The 20,643-nt window shown below is 41.2% G+C and overlaps 2 protein-coding genes and 1 pseudogene across 7 annotated transcripts; 1 reads left to right on the top strand and 2 right to left on the bottom strand.

Moving 5' to 3' along the window:
• Positions 1-534: 534 nt before the first annotated feature.
• LOC135512655 (mediator of RNA polymerase II transcription subunit 26-like) lies at positions 535-9,280 on the bottom strand. Of its 4 annotated transcripts, none has more exons than XM_064934901.1 (4): positions 8,941-9,022; positions 5,402-6,475; positions 2,966-3,043; positions 535-2,868 (listed from the first exon to the last, which is right to left on the bottom strand). In XM_064934901.1, the coding sequence occupies exons 3-4, from the start codon at positions 3,029-3,031 to the stop codon at positions 1,219-1,221; spliced, it is 1,716 nt and encodes a 571-aa protein (XP_064790973.1). In that variant the 5' UTR covers positions 3,032-3,043; positions 5,402-6,475; positions 8,941-9,022; the 3' UTR covers positions 535-1,218. The 4 variants fall into 4 exon arrangements, with proteins under 4 accessions (XP_064790973.1, XP_064790974.1, XP_064790971.1 ...); XM_064934902.1 differs by having other exon boundaries at positions 5,810-6,475; XM_064934899.1 differs by lacking the exon at positions 5,402-6,475 and having other exon boundaries at positions 8,941-9,280.
• On the top strand, positions 8,072-20,010 carry LOC135512657 (trimeric intracellular cation channel type A-like). Of its 3 annotated transcripts, none has more exons than XM_064934905.1 (6): positions 8,072-8,145; positions 17,488-17,644; positions 17,898-18,082; positions 18,223-18,310; positions 18,731-18,848; positions 19,190-20,010. In XM_064934905.1, the coding sequence occupies exons 2-6, from the start codon at positions 17,538-17,540 to the stop codon at positions 19,394-19,396; spliced, it is 705 nt and encodes a 234-aa protein (XP_064790977.1). In that variant the 5' UTR covers positions 8,072-8,145; positions 17,488-17,537; the 3' UTR covers positions 19,397-20,010. The 3 variants fall into 3 exon arrangements, with proteins under 3 accessions (XP_064790977.1, XP_064790976.1, XP_064790975.1); XM_064934904.1 differs by lacking the exon at positions 8,072-8,145 and adding an exon at positions 14,896-15,447 and having other exon boundaries at positions 17,497-17,644; XM_064934903.1 differs by lacking the exon at positions 8,072-8,145 and adding an exon at positions 14,896-15,447.
• Positions 9,770-14,080, bottom strand: LOC135511700 (small integral membrane protein 7-like; annotated as a pseudogene).
• Positions 20,011-20,643: the final 633 nt, after the last annotated feature.

Raw genomic sequence — 20,643 nt, 5'->3', positions numbered from 1 at the left:
GGGCCCTCAACATAAAACATTTCCACCTGCCAAGTGCTGAGCGATAGTGGCTCCTAATTAACCCCAGGAGGCGTTTATGTACCAGGGACTCGGAGATAGAAAATTGGGAAATTATCCAAATGTATCTGGATAGCGCATTAAATATTATATTTAATCACAGATATGTTGTAAACTACTTTTAGAAAGACTGGCTCAAAAGAGTGCTCCTTTGACTACTTAAAAATGTGGATGTTGAGGTTAAAAGTCAAGCCACTGCGGAGGCTCTCAACTAAGGCAAACATCTCAGGACAGATAAGTCTCCTGTGGTACACTGTTCCACTGAAAGGGAGAAAGACATTCACAATTTATGCATTGTATTTATTAACACATACTGTATCAATGTGTCCATTTAAAAAGGACTAAGTATCAAATATGTTCTCTTCTGCATTCAACTGAACACAAATAGCACATTTCTATACATTCACTAAGGCTCCATTTTAGGAAACAAATTGGTTTCCACAAGGCAAACAATATCTAAAGGAATGGTAACAAGTATATTTCCAACATATAAACAATTTCTTTTTCTGTTTATCCTCACAGTACAAAGTTGCAATGTTTTAGCATCTGGTTTGCAATTGCAAATTGTTTTCCGGTATATTAATATAAATTGGAGTTCGGGCAAGGACCGTTCTAGTTGTATTATGGTATGGAATGTTGCTACCGTGTTAACCATACATTTTTGTGAGAAAATGTGCAAAGCACAGGTTTACCATATCTGACAAGCAGAACTGATTGAATAAGTGACTTCAATGAAAGTTGTTTTGCACACGTATGTAACTAACAAAATAATGAGAATAAGTCCAGATAAATAAATGCATACATGATAACCACACATTTCATTCTCTTTGCCAGCTTGTACCTGCCAAACAGGTTCCTTAATACAGTTACAGGGCACCTTAAACTCTTTGCATTTTGCACACAATGCATGGAACCCTTCCACTCAAAGAACTTCAGTGATGCTACAGCTGAGCTGTCTCCCATCGAACACTGATCAGCTATTGCTTTTTATAGACAGCACAATTAGCAAGGCCTCTCTTACACCAACTCTGCAAAGGAGTGAGCAGGTTCTACCACGGACAAGTGCCTTTTTGCACTCCAAACTTACACAACTCTCAAGAAGGGAGCAAAGGAAGGCGCTATTTATCCCTCTTAATTCAGAAACCACAGCTCATTAAACTCTCAGTCTAGGCAGACATATGGCAGAATGTTCAGTTTGCTCTCATCCCCATGTGGTTCTAAGGATATGCACTTTGTCCAATCATACCAGTTGTCCTTGGTGTCATGGCACCCGTTCACCCCAGGCCAGTGCTCTTTGTGTATTCTGTCGAGGTCCTCGTTTATGACCTCTCGGCTCACCCCAGGTAAGTCCATGTCAGGGATATTTGGTACCAGCACGTGTGTTTTTCTGGCCTCTTTGATATGATGTTCCATGTACTCATTCATGAAAAAGTGTGCCCCCGAGGTTTGAGCCCCAGATGACGTGAGCACATTGCTTTGACGGTTAAGGTAAGACTGGATGATTTCATTCCTTGACAGCTCTTTCCAGTTGGTCTGTTGGAATGGACTGGGAGTAACAGGGGTATTCTGTGCATATTGATTCCGCTTGAGCAGTTCTGTCCGAGGTTCTGGTGTGACCGGCACCACTGTAGCCTCCCATTCTGGGTAAGAATCTTTGTGGGTCCAGGATTTTATCTGACCTGTTACAGGGTCAAAAGTAAGTCTACGGTCTTTTAATCTACATGGTTTTGTGCTCTCTTCCGTGGGCTGCCCACCCAAGTTCACTGTGTAGTCTCTGGACCTGTATTTGTTCCTCTTTCTCACTGTGCTAGTGGCAGCACCATTGCCCTCCGCCTTCACCTTGCTGCGTGACGTGGCTTTTGAGTTGTGCAGAGAGTCAGGTCTCATGGTACTGTGCTGAAGGCATTGGTCCACGTTTGCCGGTCCGTCCTGATGAAGGGCGGACTCTGCAGGCGGAGGCCCAACAGTGAGGGAACCCTGGATACATGAGGTTAAAGGCTGTGGAGAAGGCAAAGAAGAGGGCTCCAGTCCAGAGCTGTCCACAACCCTGGGACTCTGAGCAGGGCTCAGTAGAGTTGTTGCTTTTGGTGCAGACAATTTAACAACCACATCCTGTTTCGTACTTCTGGGACTATACGAGTTTCTGTGGGGGATTTTGGGCTGATGTTGCCCCCTTCCTGAAGCAACCAGGTCCATTTTGGCTTGCTGTTGCAACACGGCCGTTTTGAGCAATGCGGAAGTGCTAGGAGGTTTGGCAAGTCCCGGTGAGCTAGGGTGAGGTTTGACAGCGTTGATGGGAATTTTGTTGAGTCTGTCGTTGTCAAGATGATCAGCACCATCCTTGTCTGATTTTGGATGTGAATGAGCATCAAGTGTGTCCATAAAAGCCTTGGGACTGGCCCCAATTCCATTTATTGGCAGCCGTGAGTTTCGTGTTCTTTCATAGGCTGTTTTTTTAGAGATTTTCGCTGGTAGGTGCTGTCCATCCCTCTGCTCCCCTTTGCGTTTTCGGTTGCCTGACTTTTCTGCTTTGGGAGAATAACAGTTGTTGAAGTCATTTCTACTCTTGAGCTCCGAAACCATTTTATCTGAAGGCGGGATGACAGCTGGAGGGGAGACAGCCGTCCGGCAGGGGTTGTTAGCACCGTTGGCAGCGCCTGGCGGCCCTCTATGCCCCTTGGACTGTGCCTCACTCTGCCCAGGCTCAATCAGCTTCTGCCAGGTGCGCAGGAGCTTCTTTGCACGCTTGACAAGATCCTCATCCTTTGTCTTTTTCCTTACATCGTTAATCAGCTTGCCAAGGCGGGTTTCCTTGAAGAAGAACAGGAAGTTTTATGTTTAGTACAACACCCTCTTGGCAACATATTTCCAAGAGCTGACATGCACATTTGTCCCCAGCATTACCTACCTCAAGTGCTTCTTTGGTGATGGGATATTTCTCCAAATAGGAAATGACGTCCATTACAGCTACCATGTTGCAGATCTGCTGGAAAGTAAACAACAAATCATGTTAAAACTATGAAAGTAAGAGACAGGAAATGGTAAGAGAAACTCAATGTATAATGACAGATGAGTGTATACAACAATTCAATCAAATCCGATAGAGTCCAAGTTGTAGAATATGAACTTCAATTATGCCACTTCTGTGTTGCGGAGAAAATAAAGGCTCTATGAGCATGAATTCTTTTTACTCTGAACAAGAAATTCAAATTGGATTAAAAAACCCACACTGACAGTCATAGTCAGTGGCTTAAATTAATAGGACTAATGGTTCAGTGGATGTATAGTGGTTCATACCACTTACTGACCAATGGGTACCACCGGAATTAAAATAAATAAGGTGTTCGCCAACAAGTCATGTCTGCAGGCAGCGGGACGCACACCTTTAGCCAATTTATTTATATAATGAGCCTCTGGATAGATTCTTGGTAGTTCCCCTTTCCTTGACAATTTGTTTAGCTTTAATGACATACCCTGGGCCAGACGGATTACCAGGACGTGTACTCCGAGCAATGCGCTAACCAACTGGTAAGTGTCTTCACTGATATTTTCAACCTCTCCCTGTCTGAGTCTGTAATACCAACATGTTTCAAGCAGACCACCATAGTGTTCTTGGGCACAGGGACTAAGGTAACCTGCCTAAATGACTACCAATCCGTAGCACTCACGTCTGTAGCCATGAAATGCTTTGAAAGGCTGGTCATGGCTTACATCACCACCATTGTCCCAGAAACCCTAGACCCACTCTAATTTGCATACCACACCAACAGATCTACAGACAATGCAATCTCTATTGCACTCCACACTGCCCTTTCCCACCTTGACAAAAGGAATACTTATGTGACAATGCTATTCGTTGACTACAGCTCAGCGTTCAACACCATAGTGCCCTCAAAACTCATCACGAGGGTTGCAAAGGGTCAGAAACTTTCCGGTAAATTTCCAGAACTTTTTCATGGGAAATTAAGGCTAGGAATTTTGCTTAAATTCATCAGAAAAAGTTTGCTTATAACAGTGAACCTTTTTTTGTGGGATGTACATAAGTAAATTCTAGGTATTGTGGCATATTTTGGTTAAACTATCCCCAATTCAATGGAATTGCAACCCTCTGCATGCACAGTGCATTCTTCCACCACAGGTACAGCTGATTCAAGATCATGCATATTAATAAAATATGCTATTGAGACTACAATACTACACTGTCTGAGCCTAGGACTACATGTTTTCTGGTAAATTTAGATTACAATAATAGGTGGGGTGAATGTATTGACATACATGATTTTTTGTTAACTAGTAAATAGTAGCCTACAGCAAAATGTGTTTAAATAATTCCTAACTTGTTAACAATTTCTACTAGTTAGCTTTTGCTACCTTGTGGGTTTCAGCTTGCTTGAGCCTGCTAACTGAGTGTAAATTCACCTGTTTCCATGCACGTTTAATTTGAAAACATTTCTTCCAAAGGATATGTTTAATCTAACTGCTTAACTATTTATCTGTACATGGAATTGTATTTGTTTTGTTTTTTAAACTATTTTATCTAAATCAACACAGGAAAATGCTACGGGCACTATCTGATGTGTGGAGACATTTCACTGCAGCTAATGTAGAAGGAAAAGCTGTGTACATTTGCAAATACTGTGCCAAATCAGGTGTGAAGAATGCAACAAAGATGCAGAATCATCTGGCCAAGTGCATATAGCTCCCTCACAACAAGCAACATTTACATTTACATTTAAGTCATTTAGCAGACGCTCTTATCCAGAGCGACTTACAAATTGGTGAATTCACCTCTGACAAAAGTCCCTCTACTTCTATTCAAGGTGAAAATGACGAATCAGACACCTTATCGATAGCAACAGCTCATGGTCCTCCTGGAATCAGAAGTTTTTTTGATTCAATGGAGGAACAGTCAGAGAAATGCTGATGAATGTCCTGCTTTAGCTGGGTATGCAACTGGTTCACCTCTGATGCTCACAGGCAATGTGTATTGGAAGAGATTTCTGAATGTTCTTCACCCAGCATACACCCCTCCAACCAGACATGCTTTATCTACTAATTTGCTGGATGCAGAGTTCAAGTGAAGGTCAAGCAAATCATAGAGAAAGCAGACTATTGCAATCATCGCTGATGGGTGGTCGAATGTTCATGGGCAGGGAATAATTAACTACATCATCTCCACCCCTCAATCAGTATTCTACAAGAGCACATACAAGGGACAGACACACCGGTCTCTACATTGCAGATGAGCTAAAGGCAGTCATCAATGACGACAGAAGGTATTTGCACTGGTGACAGAATGCTGCGAACATGAAAGCTGCTTGGTCTAAAGGGGAGGAGTCCTAACCTCACATCACACCCATTGGCTGTGCTGGTCATGCATTGAATCTGCTCCTCAAGGACATCATGGCACTGAAAACAATGGATACATTCTACAAGGGAGCCAAGGAAATGGTTAGGTATGTGAAGGATCATCAAGTTAAAGCAGCAATCTACCTCACCAAGCAAAGTGAGCAGAATAAGAGCAACACATTGAAGCTGCCCAGCAACACCCGTTGAGGGTGGTGTCGTCATCATGTTTGATAATCTCCTGGAGGGGAAGGAGTCTCTCCAAGAAATGGCCATATCACAGTCTGCCGATATGGACATGCCCATCAAGAGGATCCTCCTGGATGATGTATTTTGGGAGAGAGTGGTAAGCAGCCTAAAACCTATATCAGTAGCCATTGCACGGATTGGGGGAGACAATGCCAACCTGTCTGATGTTCAGACTCTGCTTGTAGATGTAAGAGAAGAAATCCGTACTGCCCTGTCCACTTCACTGTTGCGCCAAGCAGAGGAAACTGCAGTTCTGAAATACATCAATAAGCGTGAAGACTTCTGCCTGAAGCCATACACACAGCAGCATACATGTTGGACCCCAAGTATGCTGGCAAAAAAAACATTGTGTCTGGTGCAGAGAACAACATCCTGTCTGGTGCAGAGGTCATCATTACTGTGTCTCGCCGCCTGGATGAGGGAAAGGTTCTTGGCAGTCTGTACACTTTCAAGCAAGGGCTTTGCGACGGAGATGAGATATGTTGGCATGATTGCCAAATTGCATCAGCCACCTGGTGGAAGGGACTTTGTGGCTCTGAGGCTGTTTCCTCTTTCCTCCTCTGTTGCCTCCATCCTCCAAATCCCAACAACAGCCACCTTAGAGCGCAACTGGTCCTTGTTTGGGAACACACACACCAAAGCATGCAACAGGCTGACCAATACAAGGGTTGAAAAATTGGTGGCCACCCAGACAAATTGGGGTCTTTTTGAGCCTGACAACGAGCCATCCGCAACAAGGTTGGAAAGTGACAGTGAAGATGAGCCCTCAGTCTGATGTTCAAGAGGTGGACATTGAGGAGGTCCAGGGAGAAGACATGGAAGCCTGAGAGGAAGACAACCAAAGCTTTAGTTTCTAGACTATAATTTTACAGATAGATGCATGTTGAAAACATTTTTGGGAGATGCGATGGATCATTCATCCCTTTTGTTGTTCAGTAAAATCATCCCATGTGAAGAGTTAACTCAATTAAAAGTTAAATTCGTAACTATTGTTTTTTTTGTTTTATTCTATTGGACGGGTTTAATCATTTGCAATTATGTCTACTTATAAGGTAAAAGGTTTATGTTTGTCTCCATATGATTTGGTAAATATATCCAAGGCAAAAAAACATCTACATTTAAATGGTATTAAAATTAATTTGCATATATTTCCATTAATTCCCATATATTCCCACAAAAAGTTTCCACCTCTGAATATTCCCCAAAATGTCCAACCCTGCTCATCACTAAGCTAAGGACCCTGGTACTAAACACCTCCCTCTGCTACTGAATCCCAGACTTCCTGACGGGCCACCCCAGGTGGTAAGGGTAGGTAACAACACATCCGCCACGCTGATCCTCAACACGGGGGCCCCTCAAAGGTACGTGCTCAGTCCCCTCCTGTACTCCCTGTACACTCATGACTGCACGGCCAGGTAGGACTCCAACACCATCATTAAGTTTGTTGATGACAACCGTGGTAGGCCTCATCACCGACAATGATGAGACAGCCTATAGGGAGGAGGTCAGAGACCTGACCGTGTGGTGCAAGGACAACAACCTCTCCCTCAACATGATCAAGACAGATTGTGGACTATTTGCATTGCTGCTGCTGCTGCCCCCCCGCCTCTCTGTTATTATCTATGCATAGCCACTTTAATAACTCTACATACATGTACATTATTAGCTCAATACCGGTGCCCCCACACATTGACCCCTCTAATGTTATTTACTGCTGCTCTTTATCTGTTATTCTTTTCTCTTACTTTAAAATATATATATATTTAAAAAAAAGTATTTTCTGAAAGCTACATTGTTGGTTAAGGGCTTGTAAAGTAAGCATTTCACTAAGGTTCACTACACCTGTTTTGTTTGGCACGTGACAAATACATTTTGATTTATTAAAAAAAAAGAAGAAGCTATGTATCAATTTAACCTTTTTTGCTGATATGAAAGATAATGTCCTTATGTTTCTAATACCATACCGCAAGTGATGCATGTTCATGTTCAGACCGAGTGTTGGGGCTCTTGACAAAACTCCCTGTACAGAAGACACATTCATCCAATGACGTGTAATGTAATGGAACAGAGTCGTGATCAAGGGCTAAGTATGCTACAAAGAGTACACCTTGACCAACAGACTTGGAGGAAAGCAAGCTTCCTTGTACTGTGTTGTCACTTCAAGAGTTTAACAACACTTTTGTTTGCATCAGCCATTTAATTCAATGTTTGTTAATCACATATCATGATAGTCTGTGAGCCTTTGTGACAGATGGCTTCATGTTAGCAACCAGTAACCATTAAGGAATGGCTCGTCACACTGAATAACAAAAGAGCTGATTGGCTAACACTGCCAATCCAAAATGGCTGTGTGGCTTCTGCTACCTAACACGATGGATGAAAAGGACAGTTTTCTGATAACTTCAAAACTAGCAGGCGTTCAATCTTCTCAGTGGTACAATTGGGATAATGGCACAATTCAGAGTCCAACGCATTTCTCATCCCTGGATTAAGGTATGTCCTCTGAGCCGTATCTCGCGGCAGCGTTAATCTACACAGGAAGCCTGTCCGACCCAAGTAGTGCAGATACAGGCAAGCGGCTCGGATCTGCTGGCTACTCATTTCCAAAACACTGCTGACCTTGGTGGTGGGTTTTGAGTAGTAAGATCATCCTTTCAGTTAACCTGCTAGCTAGCTACAATGCTTGGGCCTCGCTAAAGTAACGGCAAAGTTTAACTCTGGTTTAGTTAGCTACAACAGTCGCTACGCAACAGTATAACTAGCTAATAAAAAAAATACATTTAAAAAAAGTAGAACTAGCTAATTTGCTAAGGTGAAGTTTAAAATGTCAACTTTAGCTATCTAAATTAGGCACAGTTAGCTAAATGACAGGCAGGTAGCTAACCAACTAACTTCTGATCACTAGAACTAAGATAGGTTGACCAAAGATGTTGAAATGCTTGGGCTCAGGCGAGACTCCAGTGTGTTTATGTACGTTAGCTAGCTAACTACTACAGAGTTAATGAACTACTGTTAACTAGCTAAGTTCCTAGTATTGACTTTAACGAACAAGCTCATAGATTTAGTTAGTTTACGAGCAGGCTTCCAGCTAGATAACATTAGATAGCTACCTGCCGCGTCGTTAGTTACCACTGCACTGGTTTTAGATAACGACGTTAGCTAAGACAAGTTAGTTAGCTAGCTAATGTTCGCTGTCGATGTTTGTCATAAGATTTCACAGTAGGGGATCATTGCAATAGTGTGGACAGAGAGAGACCCTTCAAGTACGTGGAAACATTACTAACTCACATTGTTTTGGCCATCGATGGCCTGCATCAGCCGGTCTCTCATCTGCTGCGGAGTTGCCGTGGCCGCTGTCATTGCATGGCAGTGGTGCGGATCAGTTGACGGGGGAGGAATCCTCCTTAGACACGAGTGGGTGACTTGCAGACACTCACAGGCCTTTCGGGAGATGTGCTAGTAAATAAAGACCCATATTTTATGGAGCTTTATTCGACCTTGAAGGTGTATTCATGTATTTCGCAATGAATACGTATCTCCAGATAGAGGATCTTCCCGAATACTCGTGTCCGACTGCCTCTTTGGCAACAGCCAACGCTGTGGCCTTTCTCAACATCGGCTTCTCTGCAGCTCAAAACAACAGAGCTATTGAAAAACGCTCTCCTGGTGCATCGTGGGAAATGTAACACAGAAACGTTGTCGACTGTGAATGTATCTGATATTATTTGTGTGAACCTGTAGTTAAATTACTGGGTTATCCTATTACACAATATGGATGTGTAACCAAACACTGTATCTGAAACGTTAGATTTGTCTTAATTCAATACATTTAGCACGAACAATGAAGCCCAACACGTACATTCTAATACATGTGAAAGCTGTACTGTGTAGCCAATATGTGCTTATTAATTTAATTAATGAATCAAGACATGATACAACTGTTTTATGATTTTGTTTAACATGTTTATACAGATGAGTGAGTGTGTGTCAAACAATGCACAATGTGATTGAGTGCAGGAACCAAATAAGGTTGAGAAGCACTAAATCAGATGACACACTACTCAAATCCTAAATTAGGAAAGGAAAAGATGAAAAGGGTATGGATGAAAACACCAAGTGCATTTTAGAGTAAAGTTTTATTATACAAAACTAGATCATAGACAAAAGTATGCAACAAAGCAATGATAAAATTAAGTCTGAATGCTCTTAACATCAGAAGGCCTTAGTAAGACAAACATCAAACATGTCAAATGGTTCTCATTCTGTTCACAAGTTTTAGAAGAAAATGAGGACTATAGATAACAGGTTAGCAATAGGGCTGGGAATTGCCAGGGACCTCATGATACAATATTATCACAATACTTAGATGCCGATACAATATGTATTGCGATTCGATGTTCCAAACATATTGCTAACCATATATCCGCTGCAGTGTGACGAGAGAACCATGAGAAGCAGTTTAGGTCAGTCATGGAAATAAAAGGGCTGAAAAACCAATTGGCTCCCTATTTCTAAAAGCTTTGAAGATAAAATACTGTAGTTTTGGTGCAGGTACAACTAACTAGTGCAAAAATATTGCGATATTGCACATAATGGTCGCAGGTCACAGGATCCGACACGAATCTCAACTCCAAAAAGTTTTTTTTTCGTGCAGGGGCTCCCAATCCAAAAATGAAGTTGATCACTATCCAAACAATCTGTAAATGTAATAGACATGGGCAATTAATACACAATACATTATTGTCAATATGGTATACCTTGTGAGGCACAGAAGCATATCAGTATGACAATAGTAGTAGATTAGACTCTACAAGATGGCAGCTACTTACAGAATCATGCAAAACATCATGAATATGTTCCATAAGGCAATGAAAATCCGGAAGTAGCGTAGACTGGAGGAACTCTCTGATCTTGTCACCTAAAACAAATACGCCATGGTGTCATTTCAGATTTATAGAGACCTTCATTGTGTGTTCATGTGTAACGGATGTGAAACGGCTAGCTAGTTAGCGGTGGTGCGCGCTAAATAGCGTTTCAATCGGTGACGTCACTTGCTCTGAGACCTTGAAGTAGTGGTTCCCCTTGCTCTGCAAGGGCCGTGGCTTTTGTGGAGCGATGCTTCGTGGGTGACTGTTGTTGATGTGTGCAGAGGGTCCCTGGTTCGCGCCCGGGTATGGGCGAGGGGACGGTCTGCACACATCAACAACAGTCACCCACAAAGCTCGCCCATACCCACAGTTTGGCGCAGCACCAGGGACCCTTTGTTACCCATCGCTCCACAAAAGCCGCGGCCCTTGCAGAACAAGGGGAACCACTACTTCAAGGTCTCAGAGCAAGTGACGTCACCGATTGAAACAATATTTAGCCGGCACCACCGCTGATCCGGGTCAAGGCACCAATGTAACAGTATAACTTTAGACCGTCCCCTCGCCCATACCCGGGCGCGAACCAGGGACCCTCTCACCACCATGCAATACAGCGTACCAATAAGTGCTTCAGCCTGACTCGAAGGCTCAGAGGACGGGGTAAAAACGATGCAGAAACATCAGCAATAGCCTGCAGCCTATGTTCTTTAAAAATAGATGATCTATCTCAATGCATACCTCTTGAGTATCCTTACTTTCATTTTCATGAATAGTCACTCTGTGAAGTTTCCTGTGGTGAGGTTTTTTAATGCACCACAATGCATCACACACCTGTAGTTGGTCCACGGGGTTCATCTCCAAATTATCCTTGTGACTCCTTTTTCTTACTGTAATAGAGAACAGTGTTGATTGTCTTGTGTTGATGAGCTAGTAAAAATAATATGAAGTCCAGCATTATTGTCTGTTTAGTGTTACCAGGCACAACTAGGACAATGTCTTCAGCGCAAGACAAAAATTGTATCATACTCACAGTTTGAAGTTTAACACAGCACCAGTGTTCATGAGTAAGGTCCTAAAAAGGATGACATAGAAATAGTTGGAAATTATCACTTTTAATACAGCACATGACAGCACAGAACTCCAACTTTGGCATTAAGCAAATAAATTCATTAAAAATCCTACAATGTGATTTTATGGATTTTTTCCCCCTCATTTTGTTTGTCATAGTTGAAGTGTACCTATGATGAAAATTACAGGCCTCTCTCATCTTTTTAAGTGGGAGAACTTTCACAATTGGTGGCTGACTAAATACTTTTTTCCCCCACTGTATGTGTAAACGAGGATAGCTGGTAGTTATGTCTAAACTGGGCTACTGTAGTTTGCTAACATTAGCGAGCTGGCAAAGAAGGTGCTAGCTAGGCTTGCTCAGCCACACATAGGCTTTGCTGCTAAGTTAGCAGTGTTGGGAAAGCTACTATGAAAATATAGCTTACGAAGCTACCAATTACTTAACACTGGAAGAAGTTAAGCTACCCTTAAGAAAAATATAGTTTACTTAAATAAAGTTACTTAGGAAAAAAATACTTTCACAAACTACTTGGTGAAAAAATATATCTAAATCTAAAATGTCAGACTGCAAATTGCAAGACAGATCACTCAGTAGTCAGATGTTAACATGATGTGTGATTTTTGCCTATTAAACACAAAAAGTGTTTCAAGTGAGAATTAGGCAGGTCTGATGCAGGAAAATAAAGAATTCTTGCCTACCTCACCCATATTTTACTTTTGCAAAAAAAAGGAGTGTAAAGTTCCAGCAGTTACACCACTACATGGCAAAAAAAAGTAATTACTGAAAACAGTACCGACATTTGAATTTACTACCACCAAGCTACTGCAAAAATATATTAGTCAGTTGTACAACTGAATGCATTCAACTGAAATGTGTCTTCCACATTTAACCCAACCCCTCTGAATCAGAGGTACGGGGGGCTGCCTTAAATCGACATCCACGTCTTCGGCGCCCAGGGAACAGTGAGTTAACTACCTTGCTCAGGGGAAGAACAACAGATTTTTACCTTGTCAGCTCGGGGATTTGATTGGTTACTGGCCCAACGCCAAATCCTGTAACTACTAGGCTGCCGCCCTTATTAAATACTATTCTGAACAAAAATACAAATGTAACATGCAACAATTTCAAACATTTTACTGAGTTACAGTTCATATCGGAAATCAGTCAATTGAAATAAATTAATTAGGCCCTAATCTATGGATTTTACATGACTGGGAATACAGTTATGCATCTGTTGGTCACCGATACCTTAAAAAAAAGGTAGCCTCGTGGATCAGAAAACTAGTCTGTATCTCGTGTGACCACCATTTGCCACATGCAGTGTGACACATCTCCTTCGCATAGAGTTGATCAGGCTGTTGATTGTGGAATGTTGTCCCACTCCTCTTCAATGGCTGTGTTAAGTTTCTGGATATTGGCAGGAACTGGAACACGCTGTCGTACACGTCGATCCAGAGCATCCCAAACATGCTCAATGGGTGACGTGTCTGGTGAGTATGCAGACTATGGAAGGACTGGGACATTTTCAGCTTCCAGGACTTGTCTACAGGTTCTTGTGACGTGGGGCAGTGCATTATCATGCTGAAACATGAGGTGATGGCGGCAGATGAGTGGCATGACAATGGGCCTCAGGATCTCGTCACGGTATCTCTGTACATCCAAATTGCCATCGATAAAATGCTATTGTGTTCGTTGTCTGTCGCTTATGCCTGCCCATACCATAAACTCACCGCCACCATGGGGCACTCTGTTCACAACTTTGACATCAGGTAAACCGCTTGCCCACACAACGCCATACACGTGGTCTGCAGTTGTGAGGCCGGTTGGACGTACTGCCAAATACTCTAAAACAACATTTATGGTATCACGCTCCCTCAAAATTTGAGACATCAGTGGCATTGTGTTGTGTAACAAAACTGCACATTTTAGAGTGGCCTTTTATTGTCCCCAGCACAAGGTGTGTAATGTGTAATGATCATGCAGTTTAATCAGATTCTTGATATGCCACACCTGTCAGGTTGATGGATTATTTTGGCAAAAGATAAATGCTCACCAACAGATGTCAAAAAATTTGTGCACAACATTTGAGAGAAATAATATTTTTGTGCTTATGGGCAGTTTCTGGGATTTTATTTCAGGTCATGAAACATGGGACCAGCACTTTATAGATGTTGCGTTTTATACTTGTGTTCAGTATAGTTGAACTACATGTAGTTCACTACTCCCCGACATTGTAACTTAAATTAGCTAGCTTGCTAACAACAACAATCAAACTACACACTGGCTGGTTGAAACAAAAGGCCACGATTATCACATTCCTCGTTGTTAAAATAGAATTAATCTCTTTGGTTTCATAATAAAAAGTCCAGCATTACCCGAATATCAAGAGATCCCCGATCATTTTGTCCACATCACAGGCGCTATACTTCCGCGAAAATCGTAAAAAATAGTCGAATGGCTGAAGTGTAATCCTAGTGGGAATTCAATACGCCGATTCGGTTTTGCAACTTGTTGGACTAATGATTACACCCATGGAATATGTTCAGTAGAGAGAACGTTTTGAAAGGGGAAGCCACATGGAAATATTATCACACCCACGTAGGGGGTAGGTAATACATGGAAACAATTAGCTTTGGACATAGGCCCATATACTCCTATTTTATATTCAGCACTATTTTGACATCATTTTGACTCTTAGTTTAATCAATTATAAAATTCCGTTTTTCTAGCCACAAGGGAAGCCCGTGCGCCAATGTGTAGGCCTACACTAGCTATCGCACCTTTTTTTTCTCACAATAAACTCATTCCGCAGCATATTCACGGAACCACATAATCTGCAGAGCTATATGTTCTTTCTACAACTACATCTCATAGGTTTGGCTTGGTCAAATGTACTACAACGCGAACACACGATTTCAGCCACCCCATAGGTTTATGGAGGCACATGATGAATACAATTCGGCTTCAGACCCTTCATTTATCATCATTAGGCCAGTTTGTTAAACAAATACAATCCTAAAGGACCGAGGTTACATGAATATAATACATCATAAACATATTCTACCTGATTTATTGCAAATGTCTTTATTGTAGGCTACCATAAGCAGGTGCCAGGTGGAATTGACTATCCCAATACAAATATTATTATTAATCTGTAATAGTTTTTATTAGCCTATCAATATACGATTCGGCACTGATTTTTCACATCAGGTTCCAAAGCCAACGTTACCCACGATTTAAACCTATAGAAAAACGTGTTATCGTAAAATAAACCGTAAACCTGTATAGTGACATGCGCATCGTGTCATCTCTTTCTTTCTCCCTCTCTCTCCCTCTCTTTCTGTCTTTCTCTCTCGCTGTTATTTGCAGAGCACTATGGCAAATCGTCAATATATTTCTTAGGCCAGCTATCGTTCAAAGATTAGATTAAATAATGTATATAGCTGCATATCTGATCAAAATTGGGGACCCAAAAACTAAAGCCTATCTGTCATTTTTCAACCGTAGCGACGAATTCCATGGGGAGCTGACAAATAAGACCAGCTGGAATAGAAAAAACGCTCGGCCGAGAACAAATTATAAAGCTGTGCAGATGAGGTATATTAATAGGAAGGCTTGAGTGTCACAGTCTTTTTACTCGTGAAGACGTGGAGCTTCGTGGCGAGTCGCCGGACAACTGACATTCTAGTTACGCAGTGATCATAAAATACACGCGGTAGTGTTATAAATCTTAAATCATGGACGTGTTGGAAGTCCTCAATTTGGGCGATGTTGCCCACAATTTCTCAAAAATGGGAATGTTTCCAGTTTTTGATCTTGCTTATTACATCGTGTCCATACTCTACCTCAAGTATGAACCAGGTTAGTGGTATTTTTTTCTCCCTATACATTCATGTTAAAAAATGAAATCATTAGTTGTAATGGATTTATAATTGTGAGGCTGAGTAGCCTGTAATTAGGTAGGCTATTGAATATAATACTGGTCAACGTTGAATAGGTTATAACCTAGGCTATATGGGTTGTCAACCCCCCAAAATTATAACACCAATAGATACATGTACCAATACAAACATTAATTTGTCAATTTATACATAGGCCTACTATGGAAATCGTAATAAACTTTTAATAACTTGAAAGGAATTTGAATTTGTCCTATGAATAACATTTGCACCAGCAGCTTGGCCTACTTTGAGAGAGGAATTAAGAAACTCTTTTCTTTAATACCTCACATTTCCCAACATTTAAACCTTGAAACAGAAAGGGTCTGCTGTATGAAATCTGAAGAGACCCGATGCATACCAAAGCTTTGGCCCCCGTGCAATAAATAGACTGTCCTTAAATAGATGTCTCTGGGCTGGCTACACACTACAGAAAGTCTCCTCTGCTTCGGAGTACGATTGTTCATAGCCCATTTGTAATTGTGTTTGTAAGACCTCATTGACATTGTATTAATCAAAGGTGAAGCTTACAATACTCCAGAATATATGCAGCCAAGCCTCTTAGAGACCAAAAATATGTCCAAAAGCACGTATGTTGGCCTCGAAATGAACATGTCTAATACAATCCCAGCACTGTTCTACCCTTCTGGATATCCCTTATTCACCCAAGTAAAGGTACACTGAATGAAGAAATTGCATTTGTTCATTGTGGAATAAGTTTTAAATAACAATTTATTTTATTATTTACTCATTGACACATTTTTGTGTTACAAGTAAATGATAGTGGTCTATAAAACCTGGTATCAAAATACTCTCATTCCCTACCTTGCCTTTTTGGCCAAATCTTTGTAAAATCTTAGTAAAGACAGGTGGAACGTTTTTTTTTCTCTCTCAAGTAATGGTTCAAAGAAGCCTCGTGAGCTCCTAGACCTATGTAAACCAATCTCTGAGTCACATGTTCTCAGTGGTTCCCTGGTTCCTCATGAATGAGTTTGGAGGCTGGGGTGTTGAGGGTCAAGGTTTATGTCAAGCCTGTCAGTTGCGTTGTGAGGCAGGAAAGCAATAGAGCAGCGTGTATTTTTAGGGTGCATTTCTTTGGATCAGTTTTCTGTCAAACAGCAGGCAAATCACTCCTACACCCAGAATCACACCTGTTATTTTAGATCTTGACAGTTCTAGTGCCCAATAGGGGGACACACATTACTCCACAATCTTACAACGATCCATAGATGTTTCAAACACCTTATTATAGTAGATGTGGCTTTTTAAAATGACTTTGGTGCTAGTGAAAGACTTGATTTCTCTTTCCTCGTCCCAGTAACACAAATGAGTAGAGTTAATTAATAATTGAGCAATGGATGAGTAAAAGGATTCAGAGACTTTCTCGTGTGGTGTGTACTGTAACATTGCCCTTGAGTAACTCACTCAATGGTGGGAGTGACATGAGTGGATCATTACTATAAGACTATACTGCTGGTATACATTTGATGTGGGGATGAGAGCTAAGGAAGAACCAACCAAAACACAATGGTGTACACACACACACACACACACACACACACACACACACACACACACACACACACACACACATGGTAACACTTTATAATAACTTTGAATAAGCATTATTAAACAATTGATAAACTATTAATAAATGTGTAGGTCATGATTTACTCATCTCCAAGTGTGTGTGCGTCTGTAAATTGTTGTTCGTATGTGTATGTTTGTATCTGGTGTGAGGATTTTATTTGTGAAAAAAATTGAACATTTTATATTATTAAAATTATTATTTTTAATTTTTATTTTACTAACGTCCAGAAACATTTATAAGCATGATAAGCATTACAAATCATGAGTATTTATTTATGAAGCATTTTTAATTGGTTATTTATGAATGTTACTAAAACGTGTTACCAGTCTGACTTCACGTGGAGAATATATTTAAATCCTGATTCTTCTGCAGGGTCAGTAGAGGTGGCTCGCAAGAGCCCCGTGGCCTCTTGGCTCTGTGCCATGCTCTACTGCTTTGGGAGCTACATCTTAGCAGACGTTCTGCTCGGCGGTTGCCCCCTGGACTATTTCCAATACAACAGCCACATCCTCCTAGCCTCCGCTATTTGGTAAGATCCTTTAAATGGTTAATGTGCTTATCTACATACATTATTGTTTTTTGTTTTTTGTTTAGAAAGTGCAAAACCTATGTCTGTATATGCCTAGGATTGTTGAAATAGGCCACATTGAATTTGGTGTCACATAGTAATTATTTCAAAATGATTTAGAAATGTTGTTGTCAAGTAATAAGAAAAAAACTGCCACAACATTATTCAAATGTACTCTTTTGTTTCTCTCTCGTTCACTAAAATGTAACAACAGGTACCTCGTCTTTTTCTGCCCTCTTAACCTCTTCTACAAATGTGTGGCTTTCCTGCCTGTAAAGCTTGTGCTGGTAGCCTTAAAGGAGGTTGTCCGCACTCGTAAAATCGCAGCTGGTGTGCACCATGCCCATCATGCCTACCATAACGGCTTCCTCATCATGGTCATCATCGGCTACGTCAAAGGTTGGGGTCTCCCTGCACTCCACACCTCCCATAGCTACTATTGCAACCTGTAGGACTTTCCTTGTGTGTGTCCATTTTGTAAAGAAGTGAGATACAGACCTTTGTCCTAATTATTCTACTTTCTATTTATATCCTCCCAGGGTCAGGAGTGGCTCTCATTTCCAATTTTGAGCAACTGCTGCGTGGTGTGTGGAGGCCCGAGACCAATGAAATCCTCAACATGTCATTGTGAGTTGATTGTCCTCACGACTCTGTGGTTGATGTCAGCCGTCGACATTTGTTTGCTGCCTCCTCAAGCAGGAGAAGATTTTCAGAAAATGTCTGGCTGTTAGAAACCTAAGCGGTTTCAGGACGACCTACGGGGTTCCCAGCTCTAGTTTGTGACAGCAAGACAATGTTCTATAACAGCAAATAATCCGATATTGATATTTACACCCACAACTTCTGAAGGTATCAGGTAGTTGCACAACTGTATTTGAAGGCAATCGAATGCATTTACTGGTTCTCCAGGTATCTATAAGAGATCATACATGTGTAAATGGGGCTGAACTATCCATTTTAAAGCTGACAAATGTATAACAATGGATATTTTCTATCAAGAGAAATGTGTTGACTTTGTCTGATGTTGATAATATTTTCCCTCTCCAGCCCTACTAAAGCCAGTCTGTATGGAGCCATTTTGTTTACACTTCAGGAGACACACTTGCTTCCTGTGTCCAAGACCACCCTCATCTGTCTTTTCACTGCGTTCATGGCTACTACAAAGGTAGGTCCTGGAGTCCATACTAGAGAGTGTGCATCATACGTTTATACAGGGTTTGGGGCAAATATGCTTTAACTCAAGAAATTGTGAAAATTAATTAACACAAATCCTTTTGTAAAATAATTGTCAATATGCAGTTCATATTCTGAACAGATTTTTAAATGGAATTGATCTCGACCCTACTGCTGTACTTACATACCTCTCCCTTCCTATTGTTTGCTATTAGTATCAGCAATTAAACAAACTTGATAGGGATCCTACTCTATAGCGATTTTGTTGTCTCAACTAGATAATTGCACAAACTAAGTAAATATTTTCACACTTATGATTTCTATTTCACTCAGGTGATTTTGACCGCCCGCCACTCTCACGGCTCTCCCTTCGTCCTCATCGAGTCTTGGGTGTGCCACTTGCTCTTTGGCTCCCCTCTTGGAGGTGGTGAGGAGGAGCACCATGCTGCCCCTGCCCCTGTCGCCCCCGTCTCACCAGTCAAAACCAAGGAAGAGTTTGGCGAAGGCACCCGCAAGAGGAAGTCCAAGAAAGCAGAGTAGCACGCAAACTACTACACCAGTGAAGGGGAAAAAAGGTCCCCACCCCATCCACAAAACTCATCTGATCTCCCCTCATGGCCCAGCCTTCTGTTTAGACATGATGGAGTCTCCCATTCCTTGCTGGGGAAAGGTGCAGTTTGATGTTTACCAAATGAGTCCCTTTCTATTGAAGGAAATGGTGCTTTCTATGTCATATCACACTGTATGGGGATTCTGTAAATAGCTCACCAAAGTCTCAGACTTAAATCATCGTCCCAGCCAGTACATATCTACTTATTTATTTATGTATTTATTGTGACAACTGTGAACATCTCTCCTACTGTGTGCAACAGCATGTGGTGAACAGTGTTACCGCAAGTTACTTTTTTGTTTTAGGATGGCCTTTGTTTCCAGTGCTTCTGCTGTTAGCTATACATGTTTTTGGTTTAAACCCAGTCAGACCTATTTCAGTAATGTAAAGAAATTGGATCAAAAGCACAATCTGACCCTTGATCAGACAATCAGACCACAGAATCAATCAGACAATAATATAATGTGAATAATACATGGCTGCTTTTTACAAAGACAACTAGTAAAAGTAATGTCCTTTATTAATAAAGGCAGGTCAGAATTCCTATGTGGTGAGAGTTTTTGATTCAGTTGTTTACTATGATATTGGGATATGTTGTTTAATGGTTACCGTAAACAAAATAATATATGCGGCTGCTGGGCATTCATACAGAAATGTGCAATATAAAATTACAATTCATTTTGTTTACAAAAGAGAGGGTCACAATACCAGCCAGAGATAAATAGTATGAGGGGAAACTGCCACTGTACCCACATACAACACATGAAATTACCCCCTGAAAAAAATAAAGGTTAATTAACATAAATACATGTTTTAACAAGTAACCTTTTAAAAGACACAACAGACGCAGGTATTTAAGGAGAAAGTTAAATGTCTTGATATACTTTTCCATAAAGAAGTTGAAATTACTCAAAAGTGCAGTGTCATTACAAAAGCATCTTCAGGGGTTGTCGTACTGAACTCAAAATGCTGTTTTAACCTGAAGCTACATCTGTGTCTGTTTGCCCTAGTCCCACTTCCTGTCCTTTGTAGTACAGCTAATGAACCATCATTGATTAACTTTACAGAAGGTCACAACCCCTGACCTCTGACCTTACAGTCCTCTCAGACAGTGGAGGCTGCTAAGTGGAGGAAGGCTCATAATAATGTTTGGAATGGAGTCAATGGAATCGTATCA

The sequence above is a fragment of the Oncorhynchus masou genome, chromosome 24 (assembly GCF_036934945.1).
Source record: "Oncorhynchus masou masou isolate Uvic2021 chromosome 24, UVic_Omas_1.1, whole genome shotgun sequence".
NCBI lineage: Eukaryota > Metazoa > Chordata > Actinopteri > Salmoniformes > Salmonidae > Oncorhynchus > Oncorhynchus masou.
The sequence above is the reverse complement of the archived record's forward strand: the minus strand, read 5'-3'. Positions and strand labels throughout refer to the sequence as shown.